The 21,513-nt window shown below is 39.6% G+C and overlaps 2 protein-coding genes across 4 annotated transcripts in view; both read right to left on the reverse strand.

Annotated features, from left to right (window-relative positions):
- Positions 1-18,666, reverse strand: part of ABCA4 (ATP binding cassette subfamily A member 4) — a 65,295-nt gene extending 46,629 nt beyond the window's left edge. Inside the window, exons 1-8 of the mRNA XM_072342719.1 lie at positions 18,433-18,666; positions 14,580-14,706; positions 12,851-12,944; positions 10,507-10,600; positions 9,378-9,519; positions 7,317-7,456; positions 6,167-6,294; positions 1,132-1,329 (exon numbers count right to left, since the gene is read on the reverse strand). Of these exons, the coding sequence (XP_072198820.1) occupies positions 1,132-1,329; positions 6,167-6,294; positions 7,317-7,456; positions 9,378-9,519; positions 10,507-10,600; positions 12,851-12,916 (768 nt within the window). The 5' untranslated portion in view covers positions 12,917-12,944; positions 14,580-14,706; positions 18,433-18,666. The remainder of the gene's footprint in view (positions 1-1,131; positions 1,330-6,166; positions 6,295-7,316; positions 7,457-9,377; positions 9,520-10,506; positions 10,601-12,850; positions 12,945-14,579; positions 14,707-18,432) is intronic.
- A 703-nt stretch (positions 18,667-19,369) lies between these two features.
- ARHGAP29 (Rho GTPase activating protein 29) overlaps positions 19,370-21,513 on the reverse strand; it is a 47,239-nt gene continuing 45,095 nt past the window's right edge. For all 3 annotated transcript variants that reach the window (XM_072342635.1, XM_072342634.1, XM_072342636.1), the window contains one exon: positions 19,370-21,315. In XM_072342635.1, the coding sequence (XP_072198736.1) occupies positions 20,417-21,315 (899 nt within the window). In that variant the 3' untranslated portion in view covers positions 19,370-20,416. The remainder of the gene's footprint in view (positions 21,316-21,513) is intronic.

A 21,513-nucleotide genomic window follows, 5' to 3' on the forward strand; every position in this document is an offset into this window, starting at 1 on the left:
CACTTGAATTATCAATAGCTTTCTAAGAAACAGGTGACACCATAGCATGCTGTCATATACTATTTTGTTTGCATTATTGTATCAGATTCCAGGTGACGGGGATGAGAGTCTTCTGGGTTTCAACAGCACAGCAAGCAGCACAATCACAGGCATTCTCTCTCTCCCATATTGTGTTAATATTGAGGTATTAATCGTCTCTCTCTTTCTTATGATTATCTTACATTCTTTTACCAATTGTAATAAATTTATTCTCTCCTTATGTTAATTTGCACTTGAAACCATAACAATGGTTGATTATACTAGACAGCTGCAGCCTGAGGGCCATGAAGTACAGAGAGACTGACAGTACAACAGTGTAGAAAATCATCTAGAATTTTGAATGCACCAATCTAATGCACATATTTAATTTAAAAAGCTTGAACAAAGACTCATCCTGCCTACAGAACTCAGTACAGATTTACACCCAGTATAATTACATATCAAGTGCATGTAGTGACACTGTCCAAAGCAACCTGCGTCTATGTTTAGTGAAGAGCTTCTTATCTCCTCCCAAAGTTGCAGTAAAGTATTCAAGAATTTTATTTTTATATGTTTAAAGGAGTTCAAAGAAGATCAAAGAGAAAAAAGCCACAAATATATTAAAATTATTTAGTAACTAATGATGGGAGTGTAGGAAAACTTCTAACAACTTGATTTCTCACTGTGCCAAGCATTGTGAAAAGACAGACCTTCTCTTTAGAGTTGAGCACACACTAAAGCTGCTGGGATCCTGGCTACCAATAGCCTTTGGTAGCCTTTGTTGAGGGAAAGTCACCTACCCGAGTAAGGACTGGGTAGGTCTTGCTGCACCCTGTTCTGTTACACAAACTGGGAAGGTCAGTTCCCAAATGCTGATTTTAAAATTTTATGTGATTCTTTTTGTTCTGTTGTATGGTGAATTTCTATTATCTCCTAAAGTACGTTCCAAACTGTGTTCCTGCTACTGGTAAACTAATAATCCTACATCCATAGCCACACATTTGCTGTGGCAAGTGAACAAAGACCACTTAAACACTGGCGACGCATTACAAAGAAAATGGTTGCAGTTCAATGAAGTATCACATAAAGGAGGATCATTGAGTTAATACTTACCAGCTGAAATAGCTTAAATAAATCAACATTTGCATACAAAGCATCTTCTACTTTCTGTAGGCTTTCCTGGGAGAGAGCACACATGGCCTTGTGAACAGAAAGGAGGCCTCTTCGGCTGCTGAAGATAATAAAGCGGTCCAAGAGCATCTGACTACAAGCAATTTCCTTCAGCGTCAAGTTTGGAACACCATAAGCAAACTGCAATCAAAAACAGTGCTTTGAGATTTATCAAAAATGGACATCCGATATCAGCACCTGATATCAGACAGACTTTTCTTCTCACTAGAGATTCCTCCTCCTCATTCTAATGAGTTTTCTGTACTTTCTGGCATATAAGCATACCTGAGGCCATGCCATGCCACTAATTCTTATGGTTAACCTTTTGCTTGCTTGAAAGAATTTGCCCAGGATTAACCAAATGTGCCACACAACCCTACTTTTTGTTTAGCCTGGTTATGGCTTTGTTATCATCTGACCTAAAAGAAAAAGGTAATTCCAATAATTTCTAAGCTCAATTTCCTTTGCTATTTTATCTCATTTATGATTATTCTCACCTTAATGCTTCCACACAGCATTTTTCGTTGCCACTGTGTGTGGGCGTACAGCCAGACTCTACCAAGTCATTTTACATTAAACTACACCCAACCTACTTATTTCAACTTCTAATATAAACATGGAACAGAAAATAAAAAAAACTCTCTAGTATTTAATGAGTGGGAGAAGTTAGTTTATAGTTAAACCAATGTAAATAAAGAGTAACCGCACAGAAATCAGGGTACCTGGAATTTTTATTGGTATAACAGAATATGCTTGGAAGTCTACAACTTAGTTCTGCTTGCTTTATAGTGAACTGAACACATTGTAATATAATTAAATGCAGTACTGGAAATTGCCCATAAACTAATGCTCCCATCCTCTGTCCATCTATGCAATGAATGCATAGAACAAATTGTACAGAAAAAAGTTCACAACACCATGATGACTCCAAGTCCTATCATGCTCAAGACAAACACAGACTTTCAGACTACAAAAATATACCTGTATTACACACAGATTGTGTAATCTGTTTAACAATGCAAATTAAGAGACAATTTTAAAGTAATCTGACAGGTACTGTCCCTGTCATCACTGCATATAAATGTGTACTGCATAATCTATTCTACTTGCACTAGGGAGTCTGAGCACCCATACAACAACAAATCCTTGAAGAGTTCTAATATAACACCTGAAATTAAGCACACAGCAGTAATTAAATTAACCTCCATCAATTTACTCATCCTTTACAGGAATATGTACAGTCTAACTATAATCAGTCTGGTCAGCACAGGCATTCTCTTTGCAAGGGAATGTTCTTCTATAAGTAGACATGGCACGGCAAGTACTTTATGCTATTCAGTAAGTGACAGCCTACATACTAGATTAGGAGTTTTTAAAAATTAATTGACAAATCAACAGCATGTCCTCAGGTAGTGTCTTTTCACCACACAATTTCACCTACAGAGGAATCTGCAACTGCAAGTACTGCTAAGAAAGTGAGACTTGCTTTACAGCAAAGCCAAGACTAGTGATAAGAATGACATGGGGCATTTACGCTGCATTGTTAACACAAGTTAGAGAGAGGCAGAATGCAAAAGAGCAAGTGATAGATAGAGTCTGGCTTGCAAAAAAATCCTCCAAAACTTCTCACTTCTGCCACAAACTTTAACATTTGAATTTAACCAACCTAACGGCTGAAGAAATAAAGACTTTCACTGACATTACTGTTCTGGGAAGGTGTGTGCGAAAAGAACAACAGTTTTTAACTGTGCATGTCTGAAATGGCATAGTCCTTACCATCCAGTCTGAATTGCAATACAGCTGAGCTGCACAGGGAGGCAACCTGAGAATCCTACTTTGATTTATGAAATGAGGAAGCTGACATTAACATAACTGAGATGGATTAAGTGCAGAAGAAAGAAACATTATTTACAAACTGTAACTGCATTTCAAGAATGTTCACAAACAGATGGGTTTAGAAAAACACAAAACCTCCGCCCTTCCAATTCTTCCGGTAGGGAGGGCTGTTGCCAATCTTTCCTGAACTTATTGTGTTTAACATCAGTCTCTTATCCTTATCTTAAAATGACTCAAAAAAGCAGTTCCTCAGAGGAAAAATTCAATACTTTTTTTTTTTTTTTTTTTTTTTTTTTTTTTTTTTTTAATCAACGTGTCACTGTTTGTCTAAAGAAATGAAGTCCAAATTATTATTTCAGCTAGGTGCCTGTTTGGTCAGGTTTAGTTTTCAGCTCTGTGTGTCATTTCCTGCATTCCCAGGCAGCTGGGACCTAGATCTGCAGCCAGTCGTTGGCAGCAATCAGGCTCTTGTAAACAAACTCTCAGCTTGCTTTTAGCTCAGTCAGCTCTATTCCATTCCAGCCAAGGAGAGAGGGCATCTAGCAATATGCAGGCAAAGAGTGGAGTGGCACGAAGAACTGGAGATGAGCTATTATGGTAAAGGCTAAAGTCAACCACAGATCTGTATTCCAGCCATGACTCTGAAACTTTGACCGCAACCAACCATGAGCAAGTCACATGGGCTGATCTTATCAGTAAGATCTATAAGAAAATCTGGACATGAGCCAGCAGTGCGCTTTTGCAGCCTGGAATGCCAGTGGTGTCCTGGGCTGCATCAAAAAGGGGTGGCTAGCAAGGAGAGGGAGGTGATTGTGAGGCCCCATCTGGAGTACTGTATCCAGGCCTGGGAACCAGCACAAAACTGGAATGAAAAGCTGTCAGAGTGAGTCCAAAGGAGGACCACAACTATGATCAGAGGGACAGAATTTTTCGTATGTAATGGAAGGTTGAGGGAGTTGCAATTGTTTAGCCTGGGAAGAGAAGGCTCTGAGGAGACATTAATGCCATCTTCCTGTAACTGAAAGGAATATAAAGCAAGAGGGGAACTGACTTTTTATACAGGCAGATATTGATAGGACAAGTGGGAATGGATTGAAACTGAAAGAGGGCAGATTTACGTTAGAGGTCAGGAAGAAATTCTTCATTCAGAAGGTGCTGAGGCACTGGCACAGGCTGCCCACAGGGGTTGTGGATGCCCCATTCCTGCAGGTGTTCAAGGTCAGGCTTGATGGGTTTTTGGGTAGTCTGATCTAGTGGTTGCCAACACTGCCCATACAGGGGAAGTTGGAACTAGATGATCTTTGAGTTGCCTTCTAATCCAGGCCATTCCATGATTTTATGAATTGTGACTTATTTTCCATAGCAGAGTAAGCATTCAATTTCTATTAAAAATAATTCTTGTAAGGTCTTTTGAGAATCATAAGATCAGAGTTTCCTCATTCTGTTGCTCTTGGAGAAAGTATTCATAGAACTAACTTTCTTCACAACTGTAAAACAGCTTCTTTGAGATGACTTTATACCCCTGTGACAACTGTTAACAAGAAAATGTCTCACAGAATAATAGAAGTGGTGTTTAATACCAGATTTCCACCAGCTTCATCTTTAACTGGTATTCATTTTTTAAAAATTCCCAGTTCTTTCCCAAAAAGAACAGCATCTCTTTCCACATCAGCACAGAGAATACAGCAGAAGGACAGTATGTTACAGCAGGCCTCAAGCATAATTTCGTAGATGGTGTTAAAAACCCCATCAGTCCCGCATACCTTAGCAGCTGAATGGTGTTCAACAGTAGATGAATGAAAGCCATTAGGCAGCTAATATAGCCTAACACAACAGCACACAGTTCTCCTGATGCAGCAGAATCCTAATGTAGAAGAGGGCAGGCAGCAGGAAGTAAAATGGAAAAAGAAGCCCAATAGCGTATCTATATTTATTTGTCTTGTCACAAGCTGCAAGAAATCAATTTTCTGCCATCTCTGCAGACACAGAGACACAAAAGCAAGTTGGATGTATCAGTTGATACTGCTGGCTGTGGTATTGCTTCCTGACCAAGCGAAGAGCGGGGAGAGCTACCCTTGATACTAATCAAGAACACAGCAGATAAGTAATCTGGCAACCAATCAAACTATCTGGAATCCATAGGACACAAAAGACACTGAATGCAAGATCATTAATCTCCTCCCTTTTTGGCTGCACACAGTTCTAGCATTTTATGTGATGGTGAAAAAAAATTGAGTTTTCAGCCTCAGTTATTCACTTGTTTCAACCCACACACTAACACATTGTAGAAATAGTTCCAGAGTTCTGATTCAGCAACATTCATTCACTAATACAACATTCCCCTTGACTCTCACATACCAGTACACACAGTTGCAGAGACAGCCTGGGCTTGGTCAAACAGTCCACCATTTAGCTGCTCCAGGAGTGATCTGACCTACAGTTTTCACTGTGAATTTTCTGAGTGGGTCTGTTATCCAGTTGGAATAAAAAAAATAAAATAATAATAATAATTGCAAAAAAAAGGGTTTGCTTTTATATTCCCACCCGTAAGACCAGCATGCTACTTTGCCAGCACTGGGGCAGAGAATTTAAACGTTATATTAGGAACTTGGAAATTGTTTTCTGCTGTTAATCATCAGAGCTGTTGTTCCAAAAAACTGAACAACTACCTTACGCTTTTGAGAGAAGTCTTTAATCATGAGGACATATGCATTACTTGTCAGGATCATTTCTTAATGTTTAGCTGTTCAGGAGCAATGACGGCATCAAACAAAGTACCTCTATTTAATGCATACTCAAAATATCCATAGAATCACAGAATGATTTGGGTTTGAAGGGACTCCTAGCATCATCAAGCTCCAACCTCCCTGCTCCCTCCTCCCTGGCTCCAGGCACCACAAACTCTCCAGGCAACCTGTTTCAGCATCTCAGCACCCTGTCAGCAGAAGTTTTCCACCGAGATCTAATCTAAACCTTCCATCTTTTAGTTTAAAGTTGCCTAGACAAAAAACCCTTCTTCTAGATCCATAAAAAATATGCAGCCACTAAATCAGATGTAGAGTGTGAAGTCCCCTGCTTTGCATATACAACTCAATAGACTGTATTCTAGGCAGGTAACTGCTAGCATTTGTACTCCACCCACCTGTTCAGGTCGCACTTGAGCATTAACAAGCTGGAAAACAACTGTATCAGGGAGGCCAGCATTTTCCAATAAGAAGGAAGTGAGAGTCTCTCCATCTTTCAAAATGTCTAGAATTCTTATTCCTCTTCCTGAATAAAGAGTACAGGGATAACTGAAATAATAGGAAGTTAAGGAACATCTCAAATCCTAGCTTAAGCCTGCAAAGATTATATGCTTTGGCTCACATGCTTACCAGTGACAAATGGGGTCCAAAACTACTTTTGAAATCCAAAATAATGTTAATGTTTTTCTAGGGAACGCGTATCAGAAAATACTCAGTGCTACTACACTCCACATCTCATTTCTCAAAGACGATTCAGAGTAGGACTTCAGAAATAGAAGTACTGATGGCATCCCTAATTGCATTTGAAAGTCTTTGCCTTTTTTTCTTGCTTTATTTCACATGTTCAGATCGAAGCTAACACTATTGTTAGTATTACAGTCCCTTCTGCTGGGCTTTGTGTAAATAATTTCAGCCAGCCCTTTACAATTACACTAGTTTATCACTTGCTGTTGATAATTTTATCTATTTAACCTGACTCTACAGTTTTTGCAAAAACAGCCCATTAAAAATCTTTCACAAGTAAAGCTTCTTATTTCCCCTTGAGAAACAGAAATGGTTTACAGTGTAATAGTCATACCAGATTAGGTTAACAACTATTAAACTAAAGGCCACCAAATCTTCATATCTTCTTATGCCCTCAATCCAAGCATGTTCCTGGCTTTTCTTTCCTCTGTATCATCCAGTGATGCTTTCCTACTGCTTTTGCCTCTACTGTAATAACAATTAGTGAAAGCTCTTCATCCATCTTTTGCTTTGGGTGGTGACATATCCATGCTTTTACACTTTGAGCTTTGTTTACAGTTACTCAGGAAGCTGGCTGTATAATGAAGCCAGATGATTCTCTATCAAATGTTTTTGTTGTTTTGGTTTTTTTTGTTTGTTTGTTTTAAACCACTAGGTTAGAGAATTTTAGCTTATCTTCTCAAACAGTCAGAAGAATCACAGCCAAGTGTGAAACACATTAAGACGTTGTTAGTCCCTGCATAGTAATAGATGGATTTCATAAGGCAAAATTCAGTGTCTAATGGTCATAGAAAAAACAATTACCTGCAATTCTTTCAGGATTTGTTCTCATTGTTTCCATAAACTGAGTCATAATGATCAGTTCTTCCCAGACTCTGCCAAGGTCGTGGATTTCAGGGGCTTCCAGTAAGAGCTCCTGAGCATCTTTATATACTCTTGCAAGACTGAAAGAAGAAATAGTCATCAGCCTTAAATTATTGTTGGTTGCCTATTAAGAACACTTCATATACACATTTTCAAATTTTACTTTCTCTGTGGTAGGGATGAGGAGAAAAAGTTAATTTGTCTTCATCCTTGAAACTCAAAGCTCAATTTTCTGGTGACAAGAAAGTAATTTCAGATGGTGTGAATTCAGTTAGATTTGGGAGCCCACATGGTTCAGAGGGCTACTTCTGTGGCAGAAGGCTGGCCTCTCATACACTACATTACCACACTACACACACACACTACTGGGGAGACAGGACCTTTCCCATGCAGCACTCCATATCTGTGGTGCAAACATGCTCTGGTTTTGACTAAAGATCAGCTTTGGCAGTTAAACGGTTCACTCAGCCCTGCTCAGCTGGATAAGTGACCAGATAAAGAATCCTCCTCCCTCTCTCAGCTCAGACCCTTCCAGTGTGACAGTACTTTCAAAACATTTCTTCTAGGAGAAGTGGGAAAACAGCAGTGCCCAATTTTACCTAAGGCAGCTGTTCACTGATTGTTCTCAGTTAAGACATACATTTCAAGCAAAGATGCAGTCAGGTCCTGCATTTATAAAACAAGCATGAAAAAAATCTTACTAGGAACAGAGGTGGTTAAGCACATCTAGGAACTGAAATGCCACAGGCTTCTTTTCCTTCTTCTATATAACAGAGATAAAACTTGAACAAATACCTGTTAGGAAGCACTGTGTTTCTTTAACAGCTATGCTTTCCATATATGGAATGCTAAGTCACAGTCCACAGGATTTATTTTAGCTTACAGGAAACAGCAAACAGGAAGGACAAAATTCTTTCAGAAAACACAATGTATTTGCTTCCTTTGTAATGCACTGAATTTACTCTGACTCACGAAGGGACAGTTCACTCTGTAATAAGCAGCTGAGACAAGCCAGAATATATTTAAAACAGAAACCTTTAACTTCACTGCATGACTGTCTGTATCCTCAAAAGGTTCAGCTGATTATTTTAAATCCACTTCAATAGGAACAAAACATAAAGACCTAAGTTAACACCAAGTCATGGAATTAAATGCTACTAGAGCTTTGATAGCATTGGCACTGCTAACTTAAGAAGTATAATCACTGGATTCTCCAAAGGGAGATTTTGAATTATTTTTTTCCTAGCCACTTTTCACTTTTAGGGTCTTTGTCCACTATACGCTGTCTTTCACAACTCAGCTACAACCAACAATGCAATGAAGCATTTTCACAGCCCTTTTTCATCAACAGTCCAGAAATCTCACATTCTCCTGTCTTCTTAATAACCTTAGTATCTGAAAGTTACTATGCTGGTTAAAGTCCCACAAATGTATAGTCGGAACAGGTGCTATATGGGAAGTGGTAGAGCAGATTTTCTCTTGTTATACTTCATCAGATTCCTCATTCAGAGGGAACAGCTTAACTCATGAGAAAAGAAAGCTTAGAGGTTTCACACTCAAAAATATTTATCTCGAAACAGTCAACAAACAGTAGGCAATAAAAAAGATGATTTTACTATATGAATTCATGTTCTGTAGAGACTAGTGCTGAACTCCTTTGGAAAAGGCATCAACCCACTGTTATGACCTCCGCTCTGTCATTTCAGATCACTGTTGGAATGAAACTGACTTGCTAGAACCGATTTCTTTTTTCCTTTCAGTAGTTGCTGTTGTCCTAAATGCTCCCCTTTCCTTTTTTGCTTGCAACACAGAACAATTCTATAAACTATCCTCAGCACACTGAAGGATCAATATGAAGAGGATGAAGATACTTCATTCTTTCTTCTCATATTACCCACTAGGTGCCAACAGGTCCAACAGGTGTCAAGGGCAAGCTATCAACAATTGCTTAGCAGGCCTGCATCATGGCAACCCCTGTCTCAGACACAGAGTTCTGCTTACATGGAATTGTTGTAGTTGGACACAACACCTGGACCCTCTCCTCGGGTTGGGCTGCTAAAACAAGGGTTGTTCATGTTACAGAAGATGCCTTGTAGCCATGGCAGTATTCCTGCAGATGGCATTGCCTTGTTTGGGAAGTGACCTGCAGTACGGAAACAAAAAAATTATTATGTGTCTTTTCTAATGCAGTCCATGTGAACCTTATTACTAGTATGGGCTCCTTTACTAAGAAGACAGATGAATAATTTGCATAGGATTTTCAGGAACAATCTACATTGGGCTAATTCAGCTTCCAAGGAGACAAGCAACAGAACAACTTTTGCGTTGATAGAGATGGGGAAATGCTGAATGATTTCAAACATGATATTTTGGGAATTTATTACAATATTTTTCATATAATATATTCATAAACAAGCCATCTAAATACCTGGTATATCTAGAATCCAATAATTATGTAGTCTGTACCCTAAACAACATGCTGAATCCTGATCTGATTATCAAAGTTACATCTCATCTGACCTCTCTGAGCTAGGATGTTCTTCACATTAAAGTACGCATAAGCAGTAACGAGTGAAAAAGGAAGTCAAAATTACCAGCAAGGCAATAATCAGTATTCTTGGCCTTTCAGTACAGATGTGGTTTGAGGTCTTCTGTCTGCATGCCACAAAAAAGAACCAGCCTACTGTATAAAATTCATCTTTGGTTCGCTAGGGTCCACACTTGCACTGGAAGATTTATCAGTGTCTACACATAAAAACTTCTGAAAGTCACTGATATAGGCAATAAGATTATTTTCTATTGCAGTTAGTTCTGGCCCTTTTTTTTTGTTTGTTTTTAATCAGTAGTTAGGCAATTTCTCAACAACAAAATTATTACTATCTACAACTTGAAAGAAACCTGAGACCTTATGTCAAATCCAGCCATGAAGTATCTCAGGAAGACTTAAGCTTTTATTTCACTCACAATTCTCTCAATACGTGGCTATAATTAACTAAAATGCTTGCAACTGAGCCTGTCTTTTTGCCATTAGAGAATAATACTTGGCAGGCAGGCCCACTGTATCCATCTGAGACGTCCTAGGCATTATCTAGCACAAGACAGAGTATTAAAACATATCTAATGTTCTTACATTCATGTTGGCGATACAGTGGATTAGCTTTCCTCAGCCAGACCAGGACAAGAAATAATGACAGAGGCCATATAAGCTCCACCAGAATACGAAGCTGGAAAACAAAAACAAAAACAAAACTATTCAAAACAAATTTTAGAGATAAATCATGCAGAGTCACTAACAGATTAGAGAGCTGAGGCCTTTCACCATAGTGGCAACACCCAGTGCAGCACGTGCCCATGATTATCCCTCTCCTATTCCACCACTTTGAAAGGACACCCAGAAACAGCTAGGATTTCATCAGAGCCCTACGAAGCATCAAAATGAACTCAGTGGATTCTCCACATCTTCTAAAGAAATGCTTAAGGATGCTTACTGTGATAAAAAGTCATAGATAGTACTAAGTTGCCAGACAGACTAGATACAGATCTAGGTAGTTCTTTCACAACATGGATTGTAAAATACATTAAAACAAGATATGACGTCAATAGATAAATAGGGATTTTATCCATGCTTTTGCAGTGTTGGCATCATTAGTAGGCTTTTAGCATAGTGTATGTACCAAAAGGTCAAGACTGTAGCAAACCCCTACATTTCTTAATCTTTACTTTTGCCTCTTTTCATCACCACTCACTTCAACATTACTCATTTTCTAATACTGATGGAAATGTATACATTAAAATCAAGCATCTTATTCAACAATGTGTAAGAGCCCATCCAAGGCCACTTTATTGCCCAGGTCTCTCAATACACTTAGACATCAGTTGCTAGCCATGATGAAAAAGCCGACGGCACTACTTTACTGCAGAGCAACATCCTGGCTGGTTTTTCAGGCTGTTTCCTCCACTCCTGTTTTTCAGTTCTATTGCCTCTGTTTGTTTTGGCAGAGGTTTGAAACTACAATCCTTTGATCTTGTGACACAGGCTTTGGGTTCTGAGGATCAGCTATGGGTTTTTTGTGTGCATTTGCATGGCACTTTTTTCCTCAACCTACAAGAGCCAGGACAAACTCTTTTCAAACTTCAGTTGTAGTACAGCTGCCAGCAAACTCTCCCTGCCTTTACTTTCACTTCCACCATCAGATACAAAATATGTAACAGTAATACATACAGCAGCAGGGTCAAACAAAAAATGGGTCATGCATGAACGTGGGTTTTGTTGTTGTTTGTTTTTTCTCCTTCTTCAGACTGAGCCATGCAGGGCAAAAGATATTCCACACAATAACTAAGAATAAGATTTTGGAGCTGTCCTATTTTTCCCACCATAACTCTTATAGCTTTAATTAAGACCAGCTACAACTACAGCAAAAGAGTAGAAAGATTTTCACCAGGCAACTGTTTCTTATTTCACACTCTGTCTCAAGGGGCTTTTTTGTTTGTTTGTTTTTTGTGGTTTTTTTTTTTTTTTACAAATAGAAAAGAAAAATAAAAAATCCCATCACCTAAGAAGTTATGATTGCCTCATATTTTTGAAGTCAGACAAAACCTTGCTAGCGAACGATCAAATTACTAGCCTAAGAAGCCTGTCACTGCATAGCTGTACAGTGTTATAAACTGTTCTCAATGCCCAATGTGTCTTCAGGGTCTGATTAGCACCAGCTTCCAGCCACTTAACATGATATCTGGGACAAACACTGTGCAAATGAACTCAAGAGGGATAAGAACTGGATTACTCAGTTGCTTTCGCAGCAGGTAAAACTGGGTTATTGCTCAGATGGTGGCTCTTGCTCCATTGCTATGAAACAGAAAATCCTCAGACTTGAATTCAGTATTACAATCTCTCTGAGCTAACCAACTAGGGAAGAACTGAAGGCTAAAGCAAAAGGAAAGCTTTCATTTAAGTTGGCAAACAATGTGCTGTGTGATGAGAACAGATAAAGAGTGAAATATGGTAGAAAGTTATAGAAAAATCTGCTCTGAGTGTCACAAGATCTAGAAGGATTTGTAAGGATTTAAACTACTTCTGACTTTCAATTTCTTTATCATGCTATTCAAGCATATTAAAATTAAACAATTTCATGTGAGTGTTAGAATCTAACTAGATTTGCACGTGAGAGCAGTTGGGCCTGAGAAGCAAATGTAAAATTAGGAATCAAATCTTCCTGAGCTGAGCAGCGCCCACATTTTCCTGACCAAACCAATTATTACTCCCCACAACTGTTCCCCTTTTATATTGTTCTGTTTAAACAAACATTTCTTTATGCTTGGTTGGTAAAAACCTGCTTTGTAAACTACACCAAATGAGATCCCAGACACATCTGACTGAGGAATTTGCTATTATTATAGGCTGATACATGTTCCACTAGTCACTTCATCCAGAGGTCTGTATGGTCCAATGCTGAAATCCAATAACAAAATGTTACCTTTTGTCTTTTTCGGAGGATCCAGTTCTTCCAGAGTAGAAGTCTGATTTGCCTAAGGAAGCTCATTCTTCTGTATCAGCTGTCACTGGTTAACCTACAGCAAAGGACGCATCAGCATTTTTTCAGCCAGCACTTACAACCGAGAAAAATAACAGTTTTCTGTTCTTATTTTAAGACTTATCACAGAAATTGGTTCCTGTCAGAGTTTGCCTCACTTAATTTTGCACTTGATATAGTACTATACCTTAAAAAAAACCCTCTGTCTTCCCTTTGTTTGGGGACTGTTTGTTGTGGCACATTTTATCAGCACCAAAAAACAAGACTTAGGAAAAGCTTTTCTTTCAAATGAATAAGCATCACTAGCGTAGATTCCAAGTATTAACTAGGACTTGTGAGTAATGAAAGCAGTGAAATGTTGCAACAGTCATCAGATTAAATCAGTGCTTTCAAACTGATTTTTCAAAGAAAAGATGAATTTACAACTGGACATTAGTTTACATTATAAATTAGTTATGATAAAGACAAAATCAGTCTTTCCATTCGGGTATTAGAAATGCGTACTGACTAGCACAGCTTGGAATGGATTTTATACAGGCAAATTAATTTTGTTGCAATTTAAAACGAAGCAACACAACAAAACCAACAAAAAATATACCCCATGACCTCAGATTTATGTACTTTTAAACAAAAAACTCCCAGAACATTTTAATGGGGATTTGACAGTATTCATTGCATTGCATTCTTGCATGTAGACTAGAGATTAAGAGAAAACTAAAATTTAGACACTACCATTCACCTTTTCTTCCTCATTAATTGAGGAAAAGCACATTATACTCTCCAGACATTCACCCAATCCAGAACATTTCTGAGCAATTAACTGTTGGAAGAGTTTATAGTCCGAGAAAAACAAGACTGGCTGATCTTCAAAACAAGACTCCAGTGCTGATGTTACTTACAGCAGGTCCTGTATCTGAACAGGCTGATGCCTTCTAAGAACACTCTCACCTGGAAACCATCCTATATTTGACTGCAGGCAGCTCCAGCAGAGAGCACCTTGCTGTTGCCATTAAAGTGGCACCAGCAGCTCCTTAAGAGGACTCTTGAACTTGTTGCTCAAGAATGAATCCCACAGTTAGATAAACAAATCAGTTCTGTTCCAGCTCCTCTTAACCCTCCTCTAAACCCCAGATGGACATTGTGGTCTTTCTACAGTTTCTGTGAAAGGAAATACAATCCTTCATGTCAAGGCCATAAAATCTGCACTCTCCCAATTCCTGGAATCTCCATTTCTTCCTCTTGGCTCATCAATGAACTATCCAATATGTTTCTTGTATCTCACTGAGAGATTTCCACATAGTGCACAGTCTGTCCGCCCATGTCCCCATGTTGTTTTTAATGTACAACATACCTGTATCATCTTCCAACTTTCAGTACTATTGTTAGCAAAAAGAATAATCGCAGTGTAAGTAATGGGATTAGAATTGCTAGAATGTCTGTTAACACTTGTCTTAGAACACCTAGATTTTTTTCCTGATAAATTTCAGATTCTGTAGCAAGACAAAAAATAAGGAGTAACTCATTTCCAACCCAGAAATATTCTTTCCTACTTGGGCATCACAAAGGGACTAACATAGAAATATATGGTCAGAGTTTAACCTCTACTAATTTATGCAGAATAAAACAACACTATAATGAAGTTCATGATAAAAAAACCAAAACAAAATAGTACCTAGAAACTGTGCACTGAGAATTCCACATGGGCTCAGCTTCTGAAGTGACTAGTTGTGTTGTAGGTATATCTTCATTCTTAAAGGCAGCAGCATTCTGCCCACAGGCCCAGTGGTGACTTGAAACAACTGCAGTTAGGAACAATACAGGCACTTAAAAGAAATTCAGTTACAAAAAAATGAAGTTTAATAACAAAGATATTAATACCTCTCCTAGAACTAGAAAAACCCCACACTTATGAACTCATTCAGCTTTTCAGAAGGTAATCCAAATCAAGAGACCGTTAATATTTAGAACGGCACACATTTGCTACTTGAAGATAACAGGTTTAAGGGATGTGATTTATACCCATGACATATAGAAATCTATGTTTTATTAATTCTGCCTTTGCAGGAACTGGCTCTCCTTCCAGGGGGCTCAGAGTAGGGGTCTACAAAAACCACTTCTTTCTAGCAGCAGCATGTTACTGAACCATAGAAAGATTCTCTCAAATTCCCAAGCCATGTCAAAAAAAAAAAAATTAAATTAAAAAAAATAAATAAATCAATTTATCTGTGGTTTCTTGCTTTATTTTTTACCCTAACCATTAATACTACAGAGTGCTGCAGTATACTACATGGTATATCCTACAGTATTCTATCCTATGGAATACTAATACTACAGAATAATGATTTGTGGTATATATTCAGAAAAAAAAAGGTACATACACTGTTGACAGATGTAAAAGAATCAGTTCCATCAATCACTGACACTAGTTCTACTGTGCTCCATAAAGCTGAATGCTGATTTTAATTCAGTAGAAATACATTGGATTTATTCAAATTTCTCCCAGCTCAATCCTAAAATCTCTAGAACAACACCAGAAGAAAGAAGGAAGGGATTAAAAAAACAAAAACAAATGTAACAACTAAGTCATAATAAAGGGCCTTTTCTTTCTTCTTTTTCTGGCTTTTGAACTTCAGCAGGGAAATACAGCGACAACTTTAATAACCTGGACATTTTTGCTGGCTAGCATGTACCATGATGTTACAGCTGGTACCATAGAAAGGTGTCTGTGTTAGGAATTATTTCTCAGCTGATAATAAAGTAGACAGATGACAGTAATGATGTGAATGAGATACTTTGGTATATCATCACATAATAGGTAAGAGGAAGGCCTAACTACAAATCAGTTTCAAGTTTCAGCTGCCTGCCCACAACAACCAATAGTTCCTTCTGGCTTAACCCCAGAGGTTCCCCAGAACATTCCTTTTCTCCAAGCAGTCAGCAGCAGTTAGCAAATAGTCCTCTTACTCTGCTTACACTGCATCCGTCACACCTTATTATCAGAAGCTAACAAGAATCTCTTACCTACAGCAAGTTCCTGCTTTTGGCAGAAATATACCCCTGACCTCTGGTGGTACTGACATACCAGACCTGCTTTGGTAACATTACTGTCAGGTGAAGAATAGCTCAATGTGCAATTAATTCTTCAATTGTTTAACATGACAAGTAGGCACTGGCCTCAATATCTTTTCAAGCAGATTCTTTCAGCTGTATGCCTGCCAATACAGGCTTAGAGAAGATACCACTCTTTCCCACTGCTTAGAACCTAGTTCACTGGAATGTCAGTCCTTTCTTTGAGCTCCATTTGTTTCATTAAGGTGGCACAAATATATATATATATATTAGAAAGTGTTGTAGAGACTATCTTCAAGCCTTACTACACAAACAGAACTGCAATACCCCATACATTTTCACAAATGACTCTGACAAAATAAACACTGTTGCTGAACTTCTCATTAAAGGCATGGGAAGCCCATTCCTGCAATGCCTGTGCAAAACTATCCAGTTAAGGTAGTTCAGAACATTCTTCATGGATCATTGCTCTCTAGGAACTGACAGAGTGAGACACAAGAGTAACCATTTCCACAACTATTGGAGAAAAAGTCTCTTCCTGTCTTACTATTCAATGTTTTCTAGAACTTCCAAAATGCCAGCAAGCTGCAAAGTCACACAGAAATACAGTAAGCTAAATGCAACCTGGCCATACACGTGTTCTAACTCATCTCTGGAGGTGCACTCAGAGAGCTTTCCAGCAAGTGCTGTCCTACCTCAACTAACATTTACTGTATGGAGTTACATGTTAGAATTAAGCGATGCATTGCACATCTCTAACGTACACTGCCTTTAAGTGGTATCTGCTTATGATCAGACTCAGCAGCAAGGAAAGCACTGTGTTTACTAAGCCAAGTTTGGTTGAGTTTGGTTTGTGCAGCAAGTTATAAACAACATCCCTAGTAAACACTCCAGTAAAGATTTCCCTTTAAGAGAAGATTTCTTTAGAATTATTAACAATTACCACAAAGACAGCTTTGAATACATGTGTGCACGTGCACGTGTGTACTGGACACATTCACAGGCCAACACTTGATTTTCAGAAAGAACGTTCTCCAGTGTCCCAACAATTTCTTAGCTGGTTCTTTCCACAGCAGACAGAGAAAGCTGTTCCCAGGCAGTGCCTCGCCAGAAAGGTAACATGATTAATGGCTAACACAACTTAGCTGAGGCAAAACTATAGGAGAACGTGTAAACATCTTATACAGAGAAGCGAATAAATAGATGTGTGGTCATAGAGAAAATTGCTTCTACACGGTCAGGATGGACTTTTCTGAGTTAATTTCTTCATTCAGTTATCCTAAACTCCTGCGGAAAACCCAAATGGAAAGTTGCTCATATTTTTCCCTGATGTGCTTTAGATAAAGCATGACTTGAAGGACAAGAACACGCAGTTGGGTCATGTGTGTCAATTTCTTGTTATGGCAGCTAGTGAAAGAATTACTGAAAAGAGAGACAAAGGAAGTGAGTGCTGACAGTTGAACACACGGCAAAGAACAAGATGCACAGAAATCAGTGTACAAAAACTGTAAGAAACTGTGCTGCTGTACTCATAAGGTTACAGACAGAATGACTTCAGAAGTACTGGCAAGAAATCAGAGGGAAGCCAAGTAAACTTCCTTTTGAAAGACATGTATTTCTAAGAACCAAAGATGATAATAATCTAACAGATTCCTCTCTATTTCAAAACAAGCAAAAGTGGTACCTTAAATAAGTCCTGTGACACACAGGCTTAGCAGTGGAGTAATTACCCCTATCTACACAAGGCATACTGTGGTTAAACAATCCCACACAACATACTAGGCACAATCTTGGAAGGAATGCTTTCTACATCTGCCATAATCCGATTTACTCACGTAGACACTCAGTTACCAACCAGGAGCTGAGGAGGGAGTTTTTTTTTTCCCCTCCTGCTGCGCAATGCCTTTCACGCTGACGTTTAAATAAAACAGCATTATTTGTGAGCATCAGAAACCCCCTACTTTGCTAATGGAAAATAAAAATGACTCGCACCATTTTCCCAACAGTTAGTCTGCTTCCACTGACAAGCACAATGTCCTGACAAAAGCACAACTGTAGAGTAGAACAGTGAGAGCTAAGAGCCCAGTGCCCAGACGTGGTGCCTGCACGTTACTTCAGGTGAGCTCCAGCACTGTGGTATGAAGAAACATATGAAGAAACACCTGCAGCACTTCTTAGTGCAGCCTCATCCCAAACCAGCCAGGTTTGCATGTTCTGAGATCCATGTACTCTATGCACCAAGGTAGCATATAGAACAGTCACTTAAAAATATATAAACGTCATCTAAACTAAAATATAGCAAACACTATCAGCATCTACAGAACAGCTCCTGTAAGCCTTCAGATGACTCAATTAGGCCTCTACTAGAAAAGCCAATTAATTCATGGATTTGCAAGCATGACAAGGACTCCTTAAATACAAGCAATAAAAACTGGACACTTCACCCAAAAGCTTACCTTGTGTGAGCGCTGCTGGAAGAGCAAGGTTTCCCAAGGAATGCTCAGCTGGGCTGCAAAGCAACCCGCGCTGCAGGTGCCGAATGACACCACTCAGCGTAAGGAGCTTGGCTTAATCCTGTGCTTGGTGCAGAACAGTGAGATCCACAACTTCAGCAGCTCCTGAACAAAAATCCTCCCTCGCTGTTGCAGTGAGCAGCACCGGCACAACGCTCCATCTGCTCACAAGCTGATACTCCGCTAAGATTGTTTCTCAGATGTGAACAAAACTCGCTTTTGGAAAGATGCCGTCAGAAGGGCAGCTCTGGTAGCTTTAGGGGCCCCACTAAACAAACAGCTGTCACGGCTAATTAGGTCAGGGAATTACGGAGATTTTGCTCTGCCAAAGCTTTAAGCGGGATGAGGCAGTGCAGAACGACTTCAGAAAATCTCATTACCGAGCAAACAGGAGCGGAGGTTTCCCCGAAGGCAGGCCGCGGGGGTCGCTCACAGACTCCGAGCCGCCACCTGGGCAGGTCACAGCAATTAGTCGCGCAGAGGCGATTCGAAACAACACCTGGGGAAATCTGCATCAGAACCGAAACGAACAGGGGGCCATTAGAAGCACCTCCAGTCGAAAGGAAAGCCGACGTCCTTCCCGCCGGGCTCACGGCCCTCACGTCCCTCACGCCGCGCGCCCCCGGAGGCGGGCTGCACGCGGGCGGGAAGGACGGCAAGGGAAGGAGCTCCCCTTCACGAACGGCTCCAGCACAGCCCTCACACGGGCACCGACACGTGTTTAACACTGAAATAGGTGATTCTGCAGGTTTCGTATCTGCTGATAGCCCCTTTGGTTCTCATCTTTAGGAAGTGCAATGCTAAAATAACCGTGCTGCACAGCATCTGAGAAACGACCACGTGCCCGCCCCCAAAGAGATAGAAAGTATTTATCGCAGACGCACACTGTCCGTATTTTAATAAATTAGAAGGTACCCAGATAGAGAAACCATAGAGTCACAGAAATATTAACAAGTTAATGTATTTCAAAGCAAATATAACAGTGTACACATAAAAACCATTTAATACAAAGTGAAAACCATTAGATGCGCTTACTGCTGTAGATTTTTGGTTATTTTCAGGTCTCTTGCTGAAACTTGGAAGCCATGCTCTTCATTTCAGTCACACCAGCTTAACGTGAAACTGATCTATAGCAAGCAAACCGCTGCCATTTTGGCCTGCTGGGAAAGACTGCACCGCTGCAGCTGAGTCTCCCCACAAGGGCACCCATACAAAACGCACTGTGCACATTTGTCCCACTCACTAAGCTACACAAGAAACCAGATGTGGCTCAATTGCTGCTTCTGAATGGTGAAGCTCAGTAAGTGCATTCTTGCTGTACAAAAAAATAATATATTAAAGTGACAACATAGAGAACCGGCAACAGATAACCACGTCTGCCTAAATATACACATATGATACATGATTATGGGCCATGCTGGCCAGTATGCAAGTCTGTTCAGGAGCAAAGCCTTAATTGCACGGATTAGAAAACTGAACAAATGCTTTTATAGAGCAAAGCAGAAGCTTTGGTTTATGCTTAAGACAGTGAATATCAGGCCTTCAATTTTTATTAATAAGGTCTATTATGAAAATAGGTCATTTCATAGCTACATGTGATAGTCTTTCCTCTACAGTTGAGCACTTCATTCCATACAATGAAATGAAGCTCTATATATCTTATTCAGTGAATCCATTTGTCGTATCTAGACTGGGAATGCAATAAATCTTTATGAAAATCCACTGAACTACAAGAGAAAATTTGACTCATTACCATCACAATTCCACACCCCTGTCCCCCCACGTTTAAAAGGCAGCATATATAAAAAAATAACTCCCATATGGCACAAAAGTAGGGTTCTCAAGGAAAAGTGAAGGATAAAGGGTCAAAGTGAAGCTTCCCCAGCAAGATCAACACATTGCATTTAGTCCAAGAGGAATTTGCACCCTATACAAAGTGAGCTTCCCTGTGTTCTAACTCTTGGATCCTTTTTGGCCTCAGTCTCTGGTAAACTGGCTTCAGATCTGTGGAGTGAGTATCCTCTGTGCCAGTTTTTTGTTCATTTGTGCTTTGTCCAGGACTGCCCGATGGAAGCTCAGAGCTCCTACCCAGTTTCACAGTATCCTGCTGAAGCACAGAGCTAGCACTGGTTGATGCACAAGTTTTAGCTTGTTCTACTGAGCTCTGTTCATTTTGTTTGGATTTGTTAGAAGGTGGTTTATAAAATGTCCCTGGGGGTGGTTGCAGTGTTCTTGGTGCCCTGAAGGCAGCAAGAGGATGGGCACTGGTACTGTTCCCATCTGTTGCTGTCCTTCCTGACCTGGCGGAAAGCGAATATGGCTTACTAGGTATAATGGCATTAGCTGAATTGCTACTACACAATGAAGATAAGGCACCTGCAGTTCCGCTCTCAAGTGCTCGGTTCTCCTGGGGAACATTTGTCACAATCATTGCTGTCCTTGCTGTGATATCATACTGTTTATATTGCTTGTCCCAGGTTTTTTGCAGCATCTGAGTGTCACAACAAGAAAGTCTGCAGAATGTATTGACAGCAGGGAGTGCCTTAACTTCTGAAACTTCTTCAATAGTAGGGCTTCTGCCAAGCTGATCTGCACTTACAGCTCCTGCATTTCGTGAATTTCTCTCATTCAAAACACAAGGAGGAAGTATTCTGTCCACAGGTAAGCTCACAGGGCGAATAGCTGGTTTTGTCCTTGGAACCCGCAACGGAACTTTGGTAATTTGACGATTAGGTTTTGCAGGAAACAAGTTAACTTTACAGCTCTCTTCACCTGCAGAAGCAAATGAATGACTGTCTTTCTCTGAAGCTGGACTCACAGCATCACCTAGAAACACATAAATAGATGTTACTGGAGTCTTCAGAATTTTTACAAACAGAATGCAAGCTTCACCAACGACCCCTTCACAGCTGGTACAGTAATGGGATAACAGCTTTTGGGTCTATCCTGTACTCATTACTAAGAGTATCCCACAATAGCCAAATTTTAGCATTTCCATAACATTAAAACAGATAATGTACAGAT

The sequence above is a fragment of the Excalfactoria chinensis genome, chromosome 8, assembly GCF_039878825.1.
Source record: "Excalfactoria chinensis isolate bCotChi1 chromosome 8, bCotChi1.hap2, whole genome shotgun sequence".
Taxonomy (NCBI): domain Eukaryota; kingdom Metazoa; phylum Chordata; class Aves; order Galliformes; family Phasianidae; genus Excalfactoria; species Excalfactoria chinensis.